The 15,000-nt window shown below is 38.5% G+C and overlaps 1 protein-coding gene and 1 long non-coding RNA gene across 10 annotated transcripts in view; one reads left to right on the plus strand and one right to left on the minus strand.

Moving 5' to 3' along the window:
- LOC114239136 (uncharacterized) overlaps window positions 1-2,385 on the minus strand; it is a 16,341-nt gene extending 13,956 nt beyond the window's left edge. Inside the window, exons 1-2 of the long non-coding RNA XR_003624320.2 lie at window positions 2,333-2,385; window positions 2,088-2,163 (exon numbers count right to left, since the gene is read on the minus strand). This is a non-coding gene — a long non-coding RNA (uncharacterized LOC114239136). The remainder of the gene's footprint in view (window positions 1-2,087; window positions 2,164-2,332) is intronic.
- Window positions 2,386-2,488: 103 nt separating this feature from the next.
- Window positions 2,489-15,000, plus strand: part of MFF (mitochondrial fission factor) — a 41,621-nt gene continuing 29,109 nt past the window's right edge. For 8 of the 9 annotated variants that reach the window (XM_007166722.2, XM_057550933.1, XM_057550934.1 and 5 more), the window contains exons 1-5: window positions 2,489-2,659; window positions 7,079-7,190; window positions 7,956-8,133; window positions 9,064-9,284; window positions 10,216-10,385. In XM_007166722.2, the coding sequence (XP_007166784.1) occupies window positions 8,096-8,133; window positions 9,064-9,284; window positions 10,216-10,385 (429 nt within the window). In that variant the 5' untranslated portion in view covers window positions 2,489-2,659; window positions 7,079-7,190; window positions 7,956-8,095. The remainder of the gene's footprint in view (window positions 2,660-7,078; window positions 7,191-7,955; window positions 8,134-9,063; window positions 9,285-10,215; window positions 10,386-15,000) is intronic. The other variant, XM_007166720.2, reaches the window with a different exon arrangement.

The following is a 15,000-nucleotide window of genomic DNA, read 5'->3' on the forward strand; positions in this document are numbered from 1 at the left end:
TGAAGATAGAGAGATGAGTGAGATAAAGACCTTGGTCTCAAACATGGAACTTATCATCTGGGTAAGGGGAAAATAAGGCAAATACATAGATAATTATAATAGCGAACAGAATGTGACAAGTACTGTAAGAGTCAACAAACAGTGGTTCAAAAGTTGAAGGGCTCAAGGAAATCATAAGACGAGAGGACATTTTAGGTGGTCCTTTAAGGGCAGTTAGGATTTCAAGAAACAGAAGGTGATCATAGGCAGGATGGTATTCTAGGTGGCAGAAATAGCACAGATAAAAGTAAGTACTTAGGAAAGCATGAAGCAATCTCAGAGAACAATTAATGGTCAAGAATATATGGAATATATACATATATATCATACACACACACAAGGAGTGGTAAATTAAATTGGCATAGCAGGAGGTGAGGGCCATATTAGGGTTTAGAACAGCAAGGTGAACTTGCACATCATTGGTTGGCATTTAGAGACCCACTGAAGATTTTGAGCCAAAGAGTAGAATGATCATACAAATGGTAACATGAAAGATCCAATATTTCACATACTACCCTCCCAGGCTATTTCAGTTTCAAGTATTTTTTTTAAATTACTGTACTGCTGTACGGACATTTGATTTTGTGGAGAACTATGAGTCATCAATTTCTTTTTGTATTTGGGGCTTCAAATTTGGGATGTCTTTGTCACAAATTGTAAAAATAGGTTCTTTGTGGATCCAACATCCAGGAATAATTAGAGAAAGAAAAATATTGGAAATGGGGAGGCCAGGTTAAAAGGGTAACAGTCCAGATGATTGGTAATGGTCTCGTAGCAGGAAGAGAAATGACAGAGAAAGTGGACAGTTAGCCTTGAGGTGGGAGACTATAAAGGATGGGGGACAGTGAAAGGTGATTTCAGAATCTTGAACCTTGGTGACTGGAAAAAATATCTGGCCATCAACTGAACAAGGAAATTCAGAAGTTATCTGGATTTAGGAAGAGGGAGAAAATTTGAGTTGGAAACCCTGTTGGATCAAAGCTCCAATGGGACACTTACGAAGAAATGGCTAGAACTAGTGTAACAGGATGAGACAAAATGGTCTGTTAATTTTATTTAGATTTAAATACCACCTTTTCCCACAAAAGATTTGAGGCAAATGTGGGGTGAAAAAGACAGTCAATGATGGATTGAATCATAAACAGGAATGTCCACATTAATGACAGAAGAGACAGAAGACCCAGCATGAAGCTTTATTACAAAAAACAAGGGAGCAGGGCTCCCCTGGTGGTGGAGTGCTTAAGAATCTGCCTGCCAATGCAGGGGACATGGGTTTTGAACCCTGGTCCGGGAAGATCCCACGTGTGGTGGAGCAACTAAGCCCGTGTGCCACAACTACTGAGCCTGCGCTCGAGAGCCCGAGAGCTACAACTACTGAAGTCCGCGCACCACAACTATTGAAGCCCATGCGCCTAGAGCCCGTGCTCTGCAACAAGAGAAGCCACTGCAATGAGAAGCCCTGCGCACCGCAACGAAGAGTAGCCCCTGCTCGCCAAAACTAGAGAAAGCCCGCACACAGCAATGAAGACCCAACGCAGCCAAAAATAATAAATAAATTAAATAACTAAATTTATTAAAAAAAAAAAAAAAAGGGAGCAGAGTTTCCAGGTAAGGGAGAGAAAGACCCTTTTTTTTTTCTTTTAGAATTTACTAACAGGTGTAACCGGTAGGTGCTTTCATGTATTGATACTACACTCTTGTCTAATTTAATTTAACAGAATCAACTGATGCAGGAAGATTACGGTTTATCAAGACTAAGGGTAGAAGACTTTGGATTTGGTAATTGGATCACACGAAAATTCTCAGAAGACTTCCTAAAATGGTTTTAAAGAATGGTAACATCTCTGAAATATCTTTAGACTCTAGAGAAGTACCTACTCATGTGTATGCCTTTGGCTGTTTGTTAACGTCGAGGCACACAAAGTATTCCGTGAATTGGCTTCAGTCCCTCCCAACGTTGATGAGCATGGTACTGACTCCCCCCCGGAAAGTTAGTGGGTAAGTGGTTAGATGCAGGCAATTCTTGGAAGCTAAACAAGGCTGCTAACCTCTGTGAAACCGAACTTCTCTTTTTCCGTGATTCTCATCTTTAAGGATCAGGGGAGCCAGTCAGGACAGGGGTCACTGTTTAAGGAAGACATAGAGGGCTTGAAAAGTCGTCAAAATTGTACTGTAGTGTTTAAGAATCACTTGCAGAACTGGCGAAATATCCAGATTCTTAGGCCTCACACCAGTCCTGATTTTGATGCACAGTCCTGAAAACTAGTTATTTAACTAGCTACTGAAGGTTTACCTTGTAAACAGGAGAAGCGGTTGGCGCACCTTGCCCATAACAAAGATGTCGCCTCATCTACGTCGTACTGCCCCCGCTCCTATGCGTGGGCCTTTCGTCCGCCCTTACCTGCGTCACATGACCACAAACCGGCCTCAACTACGGCTACTGGGAGGGGCCAGTCCCAGAAGTTCTCGCGTCTCTCCCCGCTCGCTGCGGGCATCTCTGGCCGGTGATTTGCCCGGGCGCCTCCGTGCGCTCGGCCAACGGCCTCTGACAGCGCCCACCCGAGCGCCCCGGGAGCCGGCGAGCGGCGGTCCTCGCCAGGGACTTTCAGCGGGTCCAGGGGTGAGTACTGACGTCTTCCCGACCCGGGACCCGCGGCCCGAGCCGGCTGTCGGGCCTAGCGCCGCGGCCCTGACCCTCCGTCGATGGAGGGACCCGCTGCGGCCCCGGCCCGTTCGTGGTGTATTTCTGGCCGGAGGCCCGACCCCAGAGCCTCTCGTCTTCAGCCCTCGGCTTTCCTCCTCCTTAGGGCGTCCTGAGAGCTTCAAGCGCGGTTTGGCTGGTAGTCTTCTCTCATCCTTCTCAGCCAAGGTCCTGGTACCTTTTAGTATGACCTTGAACCCGACGCCTGCCGTCTTTAAAAGTTTTTGGTTTGTTTTGTTTTTACTTTGTGGAAAAGAACGTGTTCGAAAAGAAAGGCCTTGTTGGAAGCCCAGGTTGGTCGGGGAGGCCCCTGGTCAGGCCGGTGTGTAAGCATCCTTGCTCGCAGGTGTGGATGCCTGGAGATGCTCCTAGATTTCATTCCAGGAGCTGGGAAATGGGGAAAGCTCGGTTTCCCGTTCCGATAAGCCTCTGACCTTCGTCTGCAGGAGGAGTTCCGCTTATATGGTATTTAGAAGAAAACCCTCGGGTGCGTCCTACAACTTTAGAGCAGGGGGCCTTCTCGAGGGAGGAGAATGCTTTCAAAAGTGGTGGCGTCTTTTAGTTGCAGAAGATAAAAGCTTTAGGGCCCTTGTTCCCAAATATAGAACCAGTCGTTTACAGGCCTCTCACCCCACTGAGAGACTTTAATTGAAGGATCTTAAATGTTTTCTCTCCCTAAATGAAAAACATTTGTTTCAGTGTCTGAGATCCCAAAGGAAAAACCCTTAGGAAAATAAATTCAGAAAGAATTAGAGCGATTTAGTTGTACCTAGTAGTCTCTTCCCCTGTAATTAAATTGTGTGTGGGACCTGCTATCTATTTGGTTTCAAGCACTCGTGCGTTGGTTTTGCTGGGTTTTTCCAAAAGGAAATTGTGTTTTCTATCCTTTCCTGTCTGATAGGGCTGCCTTATTTTATGATTACAAAGTTTAGCTGTTACTGCCCTCCCTTATTGTGTTGAAACTTGTTTTCTGTGGATTGATAACCTTATTTTAAAATTCGTTAATTTCAAGTTTTCAGTGATTTTTCTTTAAAAATTAAAATTAATCCTGGGTTACTACACTGTGATTTTCTAATACACCCATTCTTTAAGTATAGTTGCTTGAAAAGAGAACTGAAACAGGGTGACTGTATAAAAGCCTTGAACTAGGTCCACATAATAAGCAACAAACAACCCAACGTTTTTTTTGGTAATTGGAGAATTATATAAATCTTTGCAACCACAGTCAATTTGACCCAGGTTGTTTCTGTGACTTCCTGGGCTACTTCTTTGCATCCCAGTGTTCTAATATAGAAAATAAGAAAGTCAGGCTTGAATCATTGTGTCCCCAAATTGGGACACTTTCCACGAGTGGGATGTGACTTGACTTTAGGTGGTTTGCAGATGAGGGTTTTTTGTAAGAGTTATGTTTTTGTTACGTGTCTTTATATATGTACATTAAGTCCATGGTTTAAAAAAGTAAGGGTATTCCCTAGTGGTCCAGTGGTTAGGACTCAGCACTTTGAAAGCCAGGGTCCTGGGTTCAATCCCTGGCTGGGGAATTAAGATCCCTCAAGCTGCCCGGCCAAAAAATAAATAAATAAAATAAAATAGTAATGTAAAATTTCCTTTTAAAATACACTTAAGATTTTTAAAAATTTAGTTAAAGAAAAGATTAAGTATAGCTGAGCGTAAACGTACTGCATTGAGTATGGAAAAAAAAGCATGAAGTTGCTAAGTTACTGATGATTGGGAACCACCGGGCTTAGAAAGTAGAGATATAAGATCATCTATGATTCTGAGAGAGATTTTTGTCTCCTTAGTTATATCACAGAGACTCATGTACTTGTTGCCTAGTAGATTGTAAGTGACAAAATTGGAACTAATATCTTAACTCCAAATGAGAAATTTATTTTCTTTATTGCCAAAAGATATTACCGAAAATGTCACAGTCTAATGAGGGAGAAAAAAATTAGATTTTGATCTATTTTACTTAAGCAGAAAAGCCAGTAATTGGAACAGTACAATGTTAAATCTTAGTAGAAAAGTTCCATCTACTTTGTAAGTAGCTCAGATTGGCTACAGGAGAATTTGACTTTTTCCAGAAGTTGTCTTTTCATTGTCCACCTTTGTGATTGAAGTCTGTGATACTTTGCAAACTCAGAGAGTCTTGTAAGAGAAGATGTTGCTGTAAAATGAAATGTTGAGACCAGTGGGATGTACTAGTGGAAAGTTAATAAGAAGGCTGAAATGCAGTAAATGGAATGTGGAGAATAGCACATTTCAGGGAGATAATGTTTTTCTAGCAATTGCATCCCTTGTTTATTATTATAAAGTTTCAGTTTATAATGTCCCAAGGCTATACTCCTTTTGAGGTATCTCTTTTCAGTGTTAGTTTTAACTATAAGCTTTTACTGTGCTTCAGATATATACACACAAGTATAAGAAGAGTATCTCATTTAGAATGATGCACAGAAATTGATGAGAGATTGCCTGTGGGGACCTAGGTGGTTATAGGATAGGATCTGGTGGGACACTTTATTTTCTTTGTGTGTCCTTTTTTTTTTTCTTTTCTTTCTTTTTTTTTTTTTAACATCTTTTTTGGAGTATAATTGCTTTACAATGTTGTGTTAGTTTCTGCTGTATAAGAAAGTGATTCAGCTATATGTATACATATATCCCCATATCTCCTCCCTCTTGCGTCTCCCTCCCACCCTCCCTATCCCACCCCTCTAGGTGGTCACAAAGCACGGAGCTGATCTCCCTGTGCTATGCGGCTGCTTCCCACTAGCTATCTATTTTACATTTGGTAGTGTATATATATGTCAATGCTACTCTCTCACTTTGTCCCAGCTTACCCTTCCCCCTCCCCATGTCCTCAAGGCCGTTCTCTACGTCTGAATCTTTATTCCTGTCCTGTCCCTAGGTTCTTTAGAACCATTTTTTTTTAGATTCCATATACATGTGTAAGCATATGGTATTTGTTTTTCTCTTTCTGACTTACTTCATTCTGTATGACAGACTCTAGGTCCATCCACCTCACGACAAATAACTCAATTTCGTTTCTTTTTATGGCTGAGTAATAGTCCATTGTATATATGTGCCACATCTTCTTTATCCATTCATCTGTTGATGGACACTTAGGTTGCTTCCATGTCCTGGCTATTGTGAATAGAGCTGCAGTGAACATTGTGGTACATGACTTTTTGAATTATGGTTTTCTCAGGGTATATGCCCAGTAGTGGGATTGCTGAGTCGTATGGTAGTTCTATTTTTAGTTTTTTAAGGAACCTCCATACTGTTCTCCATAGTGGCTGTATCAATTTACATTCCCACCAACAGTGCAAGAGGGTTCCCTTTTCTCCACACCCTCTCCAGCATTTATTGTTTATAGATTTTTTGATGGTGGCCATTCTGACTGGTGTGAGGTGATACCTCATTGTAGTTTTGATTTGCATTTCTCTAATGATTAGTGATGTTGAGCATCCTTTCATGTGTTTGTTGGCAATCTGTATGTCTTCTTTGGAGAAATGTCTATTTAGGTCTTCTGCCCATTTTTGGATTGGGTTGTTTGTTTTTTTGAGCTGCATGAGCTGCTTGTAAATTTTGGAGATTAATCCTTTGTCAGTTGCTTCATTGGCAAATATTTTCTCCCATTCTGAGGGTTGTCTTTTGGTCTTGTTTATGGTTTCCTTTGCTGTGCAAAAGCTTTTAAGTTTCATTAGGTCCCATTTATTTATTTTTGTTTTTATTTCCATTTCTCTAGGAGGTGGGTCAAAAAGGATTTTGCTTTGATTTATGTCATAGAGTGTTCTGCCTGTGTTTTCCTGTAAGAGTTTTATAGTTTCTGGCCCTACATCTCTGTGTGTTCTTGTGTACTTTGTACCATGTGCGTGTGTTACTGGTTCAAATTAAATACCAAATTAAAGTTAGGAATGAAATGAAACAAATATGAAATTAAATACTGAATGAAAATAGCTGGATGAAAATTTAGCCAATGCATTTGCTCCTCCTTAATTAGTGTGTATATATATACACTTATATATACACTTGTTTATACATATAAGTATTAAGATTCTTTTAAACATACGTATTTTTCATCAGGCATGTTTTCCTTTGTTTCCAATCAGAAACAATGATTGTCTTTTATCTTGCATTAACTAGTGAACGGCTGTAGGGTTCTGTCTCTAGGCCTAAAATTGGTGGTAAGCTTGTTCATTTTTTCTTTATTTTACTGGTGTTTTTTAAGGTAAGGTTGTGCATCTTTAGTGACTTTCGTTATTTGGAGTATTTCCAGCAAGAATCCCTAATGTTAGTATCATCTAGTTTTTCAGTTAGCTCCTGTTTTTTCTCCCCCAGGGACAAAAGTGGCTCTAAATCCAGCACATGCATATTGAAGCAAGTTAAAGGATTTAATATGAAGCACAGAAACCGATAATGCCATAAAGCAAGCAGTAGTTGGTACACATTTGTGAGTAAAAATTTTCTTTTGGCTCTGTTTTCTTAGTCTTTAAACCATTTGCATGCAAATCCTTAAAATTCACACATTTTGGTAAAGAATAAAGGGTGCAAGTTAGCAGTCATAAGTAACCATTTGTCAGGGCTTAGCCCTTAGCAACCTCTAAGAACTCTCCAAAGCATGTCAGTAAGGTGGAGTTTAAAATGTGTGATATATCTCTGACATGGAGTTTAAGAAATGTCCCAGCTATGGCTTACATTTATACTGTCTTTAATTTTTTATTGACCTGGATTTGTATATAATATCTTCTGCTGAAAATGTAGTGTAATTTGGTTTTCAAAGTTATTTCCTTTTAAAGAAACCATTACTTATACATCAAATATTAGGTTACTTCAAATACATTTTTCTGCCCTTTACATTATTTTCATAATTTTTTCATTTGTACTTAGTCTGAAAAAGGAAAGGATCTTTTCCCCCTTTAGAATATAATAATTAGAGGAGTTTTATGGCAAAATGTTTTCTTCTAATCTGACTTCACATTTGTATATTCATTTGATTAGCTTTTCTTTATCCCGTTTGCAAAATCATAATACAGTGACTATGCTTAAAACAGTCTTTATATTTTTTGAGGTATAGAATAACTCTTTTTAGGAGAGATTTGAAAATTGATTTTGGTTGAAATCCAAAAATAATTTTAAGTAGATATTTACGTTTATTGATAGTTTTCTTATGAAATGAATTGTTGAAATACTGATTTTTATTCTTTCTTTTTTACAGCTGGAAAAGCAGTTTCCGTGTTGTTATGTACACCTCCAAAAAAATTCAGATCTGTAGGGGAATTGTTGTGTAAAGTAAACTGAACTACAGGGAGGCAGTATTTTAATAGCTATTATAAACGTGTATTTACTGTATTAAAAATGAGTAAAAGAACAAGCAATGACACATCACTAGGAAGGTCAGTGACATTTTATTCGGTTGAGCTGGCATTATAGGTTTGAGACATAGTTGCTTTAAAGCTGATTGCCCATAGGCTAATCATATTCTTTTACACTTCTGTCAGCATTTTGTATCTTGGGGCAACTTCTTTTCTGCTGCATTTCCCTGGAGCATGGATCCTTCTCTGATTTAGGTTTCTCAGTGCATTTGTTCTGTCTTTCCCTTTAAAGGCATGTCATGTTTTTAAAAAATATACATGTAAATATGATACTAAGTACAAATTAATAGTGTGAAACTTTCACACTATAGTCCCTCAAAATGAATGCAAACATTAAGGATTTATTAGTATATATTCTGTATTTGGTATTCATTTCATCTCAGTCATCAGATATACATTCAGTAAGAGAAGTTTTAATTTTTATTTTGTGAAATTCAGGGGGTTGCTTCTTTTTTAGTAAATTTAGAATTAACATTATTTACCTTAAGAATCTGATTTTCGTCATTAAAAGGTTTTATTTTTTCCATGCATGACGGGAATTTCTAATTTCGTTTTTATAAAGTTCTAGCAGCTTCCCTTCGTATAATTCATTAGGAACTTTCTATTTAAGTTTTATTTTAGGCATTTTTTGGGTTATATAAGCAGCATGCATATCTATTTATGCAGAGAGGAAGAGAGTGTACGTGTGTGCACATTCGTGTTGTGGTTATACAATAATTTAAAAAATTTGCTCCTAAGCAATATCCTCAAGGTGCAGTTTCAACTAAGTGAGAAGGTATTATGTTGAGGAGAACATTTTCTTCGATCTTTTATTTTTCCTTTGTATGTATTCAGTACTCACAAATGAGAAGTCTCCTTTGCTCTTTCTAAAAGGTATTCTAACTTCACTGCATAGAAGAGACTGACATTTTCACACTCAGTCATCCCTGTCTTTACATTTTTTGCCCGCAGAGTGAGTGGGGCAGCATTTCCTTCTCCCAGTGCTTCTGAGATGGCGGAAATTAGTCGAATTCAATACGAAATGGAATACACCGAAGGTATTAGTCAGCGAATGAGGGTCCCGGAAAAATTAAAGGTAGCACCACCAAATGCTGACCTGGAACAAGGATTCCAAGAAGGAGTTTCAAATGCTAGTGTGATTATGCAGGTTCCAGAGAGAATTGTTGTAGCAGGTATTTTATATTTGTTTATAAACTTGCCTGATAAATGTATTTTATATATTTTTAGAAAACTTTTGGGATTTTTCAAAATATTATTTAGAAAAGGGGTTGGGAAATGCAACGTTAACATTTTCTTCAAAAAGTTTATTAATTGCAATAGTCTGAAATTTCAAATAGTATTTTTTAATAATTCAACTAATTATTGAGATATAATTTACATACATAAAATAGTGTAATTTTAAAGTGTACAGCCAGATGAGTTTTGACAAATGTATACTCCTGTGTAACCTCTACCGCAGTCCAGATATAGAACATATTCATTACCCGCCAAAAGGTTTCTCATTCAGTTCCTACCCCTCAATTCCAAACAACCATAATCTCCTTTTTATAACCAGAGATCAGATTTGTCTTTCCCAGAGTTTCGTATGAATGGACTAATACACTGTATACTCTTGGGTCTGGCTTCTTTTGCTTAGTGTAATGTTTTTGAGATTCTTCCATATTGTTGCTATATCAGTTGTTCATACCATTTTATTTCTAATATTCCAGTGTGTGGATAAACCACAGTTTGTTTATACATTCACCTGTTGGTGGACATTTGGGTTGTTTCCTTTTTGGTGCTATTAGGAATAAAGCTGCTATGAAGACATGTGTTTTCATATCTCTTAGGAGTGGAATTGCTAGATCATATTATAAGTTATGACGTTTAACTTTATGAAAAGCTGTCAAGCTGTTTTTGAAATTGGTTGTACCCTGTTACATTCCCATCAGTGACATATGAGAGTTTCATTTGCGCCACATCCTTGCCAACACTTTGTATTGTTAGTCTTTTTAATTTTAGCTATTGCTGGTGAGTGTGTAATGGCTAATACATTTTAATAAAACCTATGTCTTTTAAAAATCTCCCTCCTTTCCTTTTTTTTTTTTTTTTCCCTACGCTTAGGAAATAATGAAGACATTCCATTTTCAAGACCAGCAGATCTTGACCTTATACAGTCAACTCCCTTCAAACCTCTGGCATTAAAAACACCACCTCGTGTACTTACGCTAAGTGAAAGACCACTAGATTTTCTGGATTTAGAAAAACCTCCTCCAACCCCTCAAAATGAAGAAGTAAGTGCTAGAGTTTTAACATCATCTGAATTTGAAATAATAGAGACAGAAGCAAAAGTTAAAGAGGAGTTAAGAGGCTATAAATCATATCATTGGTAATATGTAATGGAATCAGAATTATCAACAGATACCCCAAATAAGATACTATGCTGTTGGGTTTTTTTTTTTTTTTTAAAGATTTATTGATTTATTGATTGATTGAGTGATTGCTATGTTGGGTCTTCGTTTCTGTGCTAGGGCCTTCTCTAGTTGCGGCAAGCGGGGGCCACTCTTCATCGCGGTGCACGGGCCTCTCACTATCGCGGCCTCTTTTGTTGCGGAGCACAGGCTCCAGACACGCAGGCTCAGTAATTGTGGCTCACGGGCCTCGTTGCTCCGCGGCATGTGGGATCTTCCCAGACCAGGGCTCGAACCCGTGTCCCCTGCACTGGCAGGCAGACTCTCAACCACTGCGCCACCAGGGAAGCCCTGTTGGGTTTTTTTTAATTTAAATATTATATTTCAGGAAAATGACAACTACCCCAAATAAGATACTATGCTGTTGGGTTTTTTTTAATTTAAATATTATATTTCAGGAAAATGACAATTTTGTGGAAATCATTAACATTCATGTGGTCTTGAAGGATGAGCTTTTATGGCTGGGGGTTACACTTTAAGCAATACAGAAAAATTTGGGCAGTTTAGCATGGGAAAAAATTAATGCATCACTTTGTTACAAAAGCAGTCTGGCAAATGGCAAAGAAAGCTCTTTTTTCCCCTTGATACTACCTATTCTCCCTGCTTGCTGAAAAGTTTCTACTGAGTTAGTTACCGTATTGTGTAATGTTAATGGCCTTGTTGACCTAACTATGATAGTATATGGACTAATAAGGTGTTAGTCGCAAACTTCAAATCTTGCCTTTGCTATTGATTCAGGGCCAATCTTGTAAGACTCCTTTTCTGTGGTTTCTGTAGTTGCAACTTTTTCATTATAACTTCTAAATTCCTGTGTTGTCATGATGCTAGTATAAGACAGTGTGCAAAGATATGTTTTTATTGATAATGGAACTGCCCTTGTCTTTAATTTTTCATATAATCCTTTCCTAAGAGGGTAAATCACCCATATAACCTACTGGAGTGCAGTTTCCTAGTACTAGGTATGGCCTTTTCTAGTTTGGAAGTTTCAGCTGAGGTGACTCAGATAATACACTCCTAGGTGCCAGTTTAGACATTCTAGGTGTTTACTCAATGAAAAGTACTAAATTTGAATGTTCACGTGATGGAAAGGCACTAAGGTACTTGCAGAATTGTACTGATATTTGTTTAACAGACATTTTTTGAGCTTTTGTGTAAGACACTGTGCAGTGAGACATGGTTCCTTCATAGTGGTCTGAGTGAGGGAAAGACCATTACGGCTGTGAATAGTATTGTCTTGGAATGAGGATTCTGCCAGGAGAGAAACCCTCCCTTTGATATTCTTCAGGTTTTGTTTGTCTTCTGATCTTTATGCTCCCACCATTTTAGACACCTGTGCCTACTTGGTGTGAATAACCAACTGAAAACAAGACGAGTACTGTCTCTCAGTAGACCTAGGTTTTAAGCCCATGTGGGGTTTACTCCCGCTGTAATTGATATTTAGTCAAATGTGATAAATGTCCAAAGTGTATACCACTGGAGTGAAAAGCTGAGGCTGAGAATTAACCTAATTTTGAAGGCCTACTTTGCTACTTATTAACCACATAACTTTGGGCAAGTTATTTAACAATTCCAAAGCTCATCTCTAAAATAATGATAAGAATAATGCCAACTGCGTACGATTATTGAGAGAATTAAATGTAATAATATGTGTAGTATGTTTAGCACATGTTCTAATTGATGTGAAAAGCTCAATAGGTACAAATATCATTGTTGTGAAAGTTAACATCCTGCGGCAGAAGATTTGGAAGTATCTTAAGTGTCTATCAACAGATGAATGGTTAAAGAAGATGTGACATACACGCGCGCGCGCACACACACACACACACACACACACAATGGAATAATACTCAGCCATAAAAAAGAATCAAATTTTGCCATTTGCAGCAACATGGAAGAACTTGGAGGGTATTATGCTAAGTGAAGTAAGTCTGAGAATCTAAAAAATACAACTAGTGAGTATAACAAAGAAGAACCAGACTCACAGATATAGAGAACAAATTAGTGGTTACCAGTGGGGAGGGGCAATAGAGGAGTAAGGGTTTAAGAGGTACAAACTGTTATGTATAAAATAAGCTACAGGGATATACTGTACAACACAGGGACTATAGCCAGTATTTTATAATAACTATAAATGGAGTATGACCTTTAAAAATTGTGAATCACTATATTGTACACCTTTAATTTATGTAATATTGTATATCAACTATACTTCAATTAAAAAAAAAGCAAACCTTTGGCAGGAGCCAAATCCTGAGATGCAGTAGAGGAGTTTCCGATACTAGTACTAGTTGCCTATTAAAAGGAAAGCAAGGGTGATGATCTGTGCTTCAGTCCATAGAAGGGTCAGGTGGCCCTCAAGAGGCAATCAGCTAGTGAGCAGAGGAGAAAAGGGAAGGAACCAGAGTTCTGGTAGCTTCTACAAAATGGATTGAAATGGAAGGGTAGTAACGCCCTGAGTGCTGATAACATTGATGATTCATTCGGATGCTACTTAGAATATATCCAATAAGATTCCCTAAATCATTTATTCTGTAATAATCATTTTACAGCATATGCCAAGGTTTCTCAACCTCAGCACTATGACATTTTAGACTAGATAGTTCTTTGTTGTGGTGAGGGCTGTCCGTTTGCACTGTAAAATATTTAACAGCGTTCTTGAGCTCTATCTACAAGATGCCAGTAGCATCCTTCAAGTCATGAAAATCAAAAATGTCTCAAATAACCAAGAGGTGGAAACACCCAAATGCCCTTCAACTGATGAATGGAAAAGCAAAATGTGGTATATCCATACAGTGGAGTATTATTCAGCTATAATAAGGAATGAAGTACTTATACATGCTACAACATGGATGAACCTTGAAAACATGTTAAGTCAAAGAAGCCAGACAGAAAAGGCCATATATTGTATGATTCTGCTTACATGACATATCCAGAATAGTAGTTGCCAGGGGTTTAGGGGAGAGAGTAATTGGGGCTGACTGCTTAATCATGGGGTTTCCTTTTGGGGGGATGAAAATGTTCTGAAACTAGATAGTGGTGATGGTTGCACAACATTGTGAATGTTCTGAATACCACTGAATTGTATAATATATATACTTTAAAATGGTTAGAATGGTGAGTTTTGTGTTATGTTTATTTTATCACAATAAAAAGACAGAAAAGATGATCTGCATACATTGCCAAATGTCCCCTGGAGGGAAAAAAATCACACCCAGTTGAGAACCACTGGCCTGTGGCAAGAAAGGAGAATACCTGAAGGTGACTTATGAGGAACACTATACAATTTTTGTTTAAAAGCCTGACTGATACAAGGAATACATTTGCAGAAAATAATGTACTGACTTCTTAAACTGGCTTGAAGTATCCAAGTGAACCTATGAAGAGACCTTAAAACACGAAGCAGATAATCCCCCTAGCTCAGAGAGGGTTTATAAAATCTGGAGGTAGAGGAAATTGATGAACCTTTCAATATGCCTAATCTCTGCTAATATTCAGAAAGACCATTGCTTGGTGATTCTACCTACAGGGAACTAATAAAGCAACTGTGCAATAAACCATCTGATCTGGGTATGAACTGCAAAATACACAAATCATGACAGCTCTCAGTGTTCTTAGAATAGGTTAGGCAGTGTGAATGAGGAGTAAGAGGCTGTGACACTGACACTACCTCCAGATGGGAGCCAGTGAGAGAAGATCTTCCAGAGAACAAAAAGGAAGAACTGTAAAGAAAAAGAGTTGGAAAATATGAAGACTTGACACAGCCTTGAAGCAGTGTGACCCAGTAAAAAATTTGGACTCCATCGGTATATCCCATCACTCAAGCAGTGGTTTTCTTTGAAAAAATCAATTACAATAAATGGCCAAGAGCTTTGTGAGAAGACCACTGAAGTGGGAAGAGAAAACAAATTGGACTAAAGACAGGTTATAAGAGCTTTTGCTTGAATCGGCAACTTCTACTTCAAAGAAGAGAAGGATGAGAAAGCCATTCATTTTTGCAATAAATCTGGAACAGCAGTGAACCCCAAATGTCCCAGGAATTGGGAAGATGGGGAAGGAGCAAATCAATTGGTCTGTATAAACCCTGACCTGGTTTTGGAAAAGAACAAAGGCAATGAATGTTTTCAGAAAAGGAAGTGTATCCAGGCCATGCAAGCTTTACACAGGATGCCAAATCCTACAGCAACCATGTACAAAGTGTCTAGCTCAAGGGCTAGGAGGAAATATATCCATCTAGAACTGACTGCTTTAAAGAATACACTTGGAAAGCAGCTGCTCTAGAAGCTGTCATTAAGGACAACACAAAGGCCATGGGTGTCTAACAGAGGGCTCTAGATCTGTAATGCAACAATCTGTAAGGACGTAGCAGGTGGTTATCAGTGCCGGGTGATGGTCCAGTTCAATTGCCATGACAACCTCGAGGATGTGAAGTGAAAGAACA

The sequence above is a fragment of the Balaenoptera acutorostrata genome, chromosome 8 (genome assembly GCF_949987535.1).
Source record: "Balaenoptera acutorostrata chromosome 8, mBalAcu1.1, whole genome shotgun sequence".
In the NCBI taxonomy this organism is placed as follows: Eukaryota; Metazoa; Chordata; class Mammalia; order Artiodactyla; family Balaenopteridae; genus Balaenoptera; species Balaenoptera acutorostrata.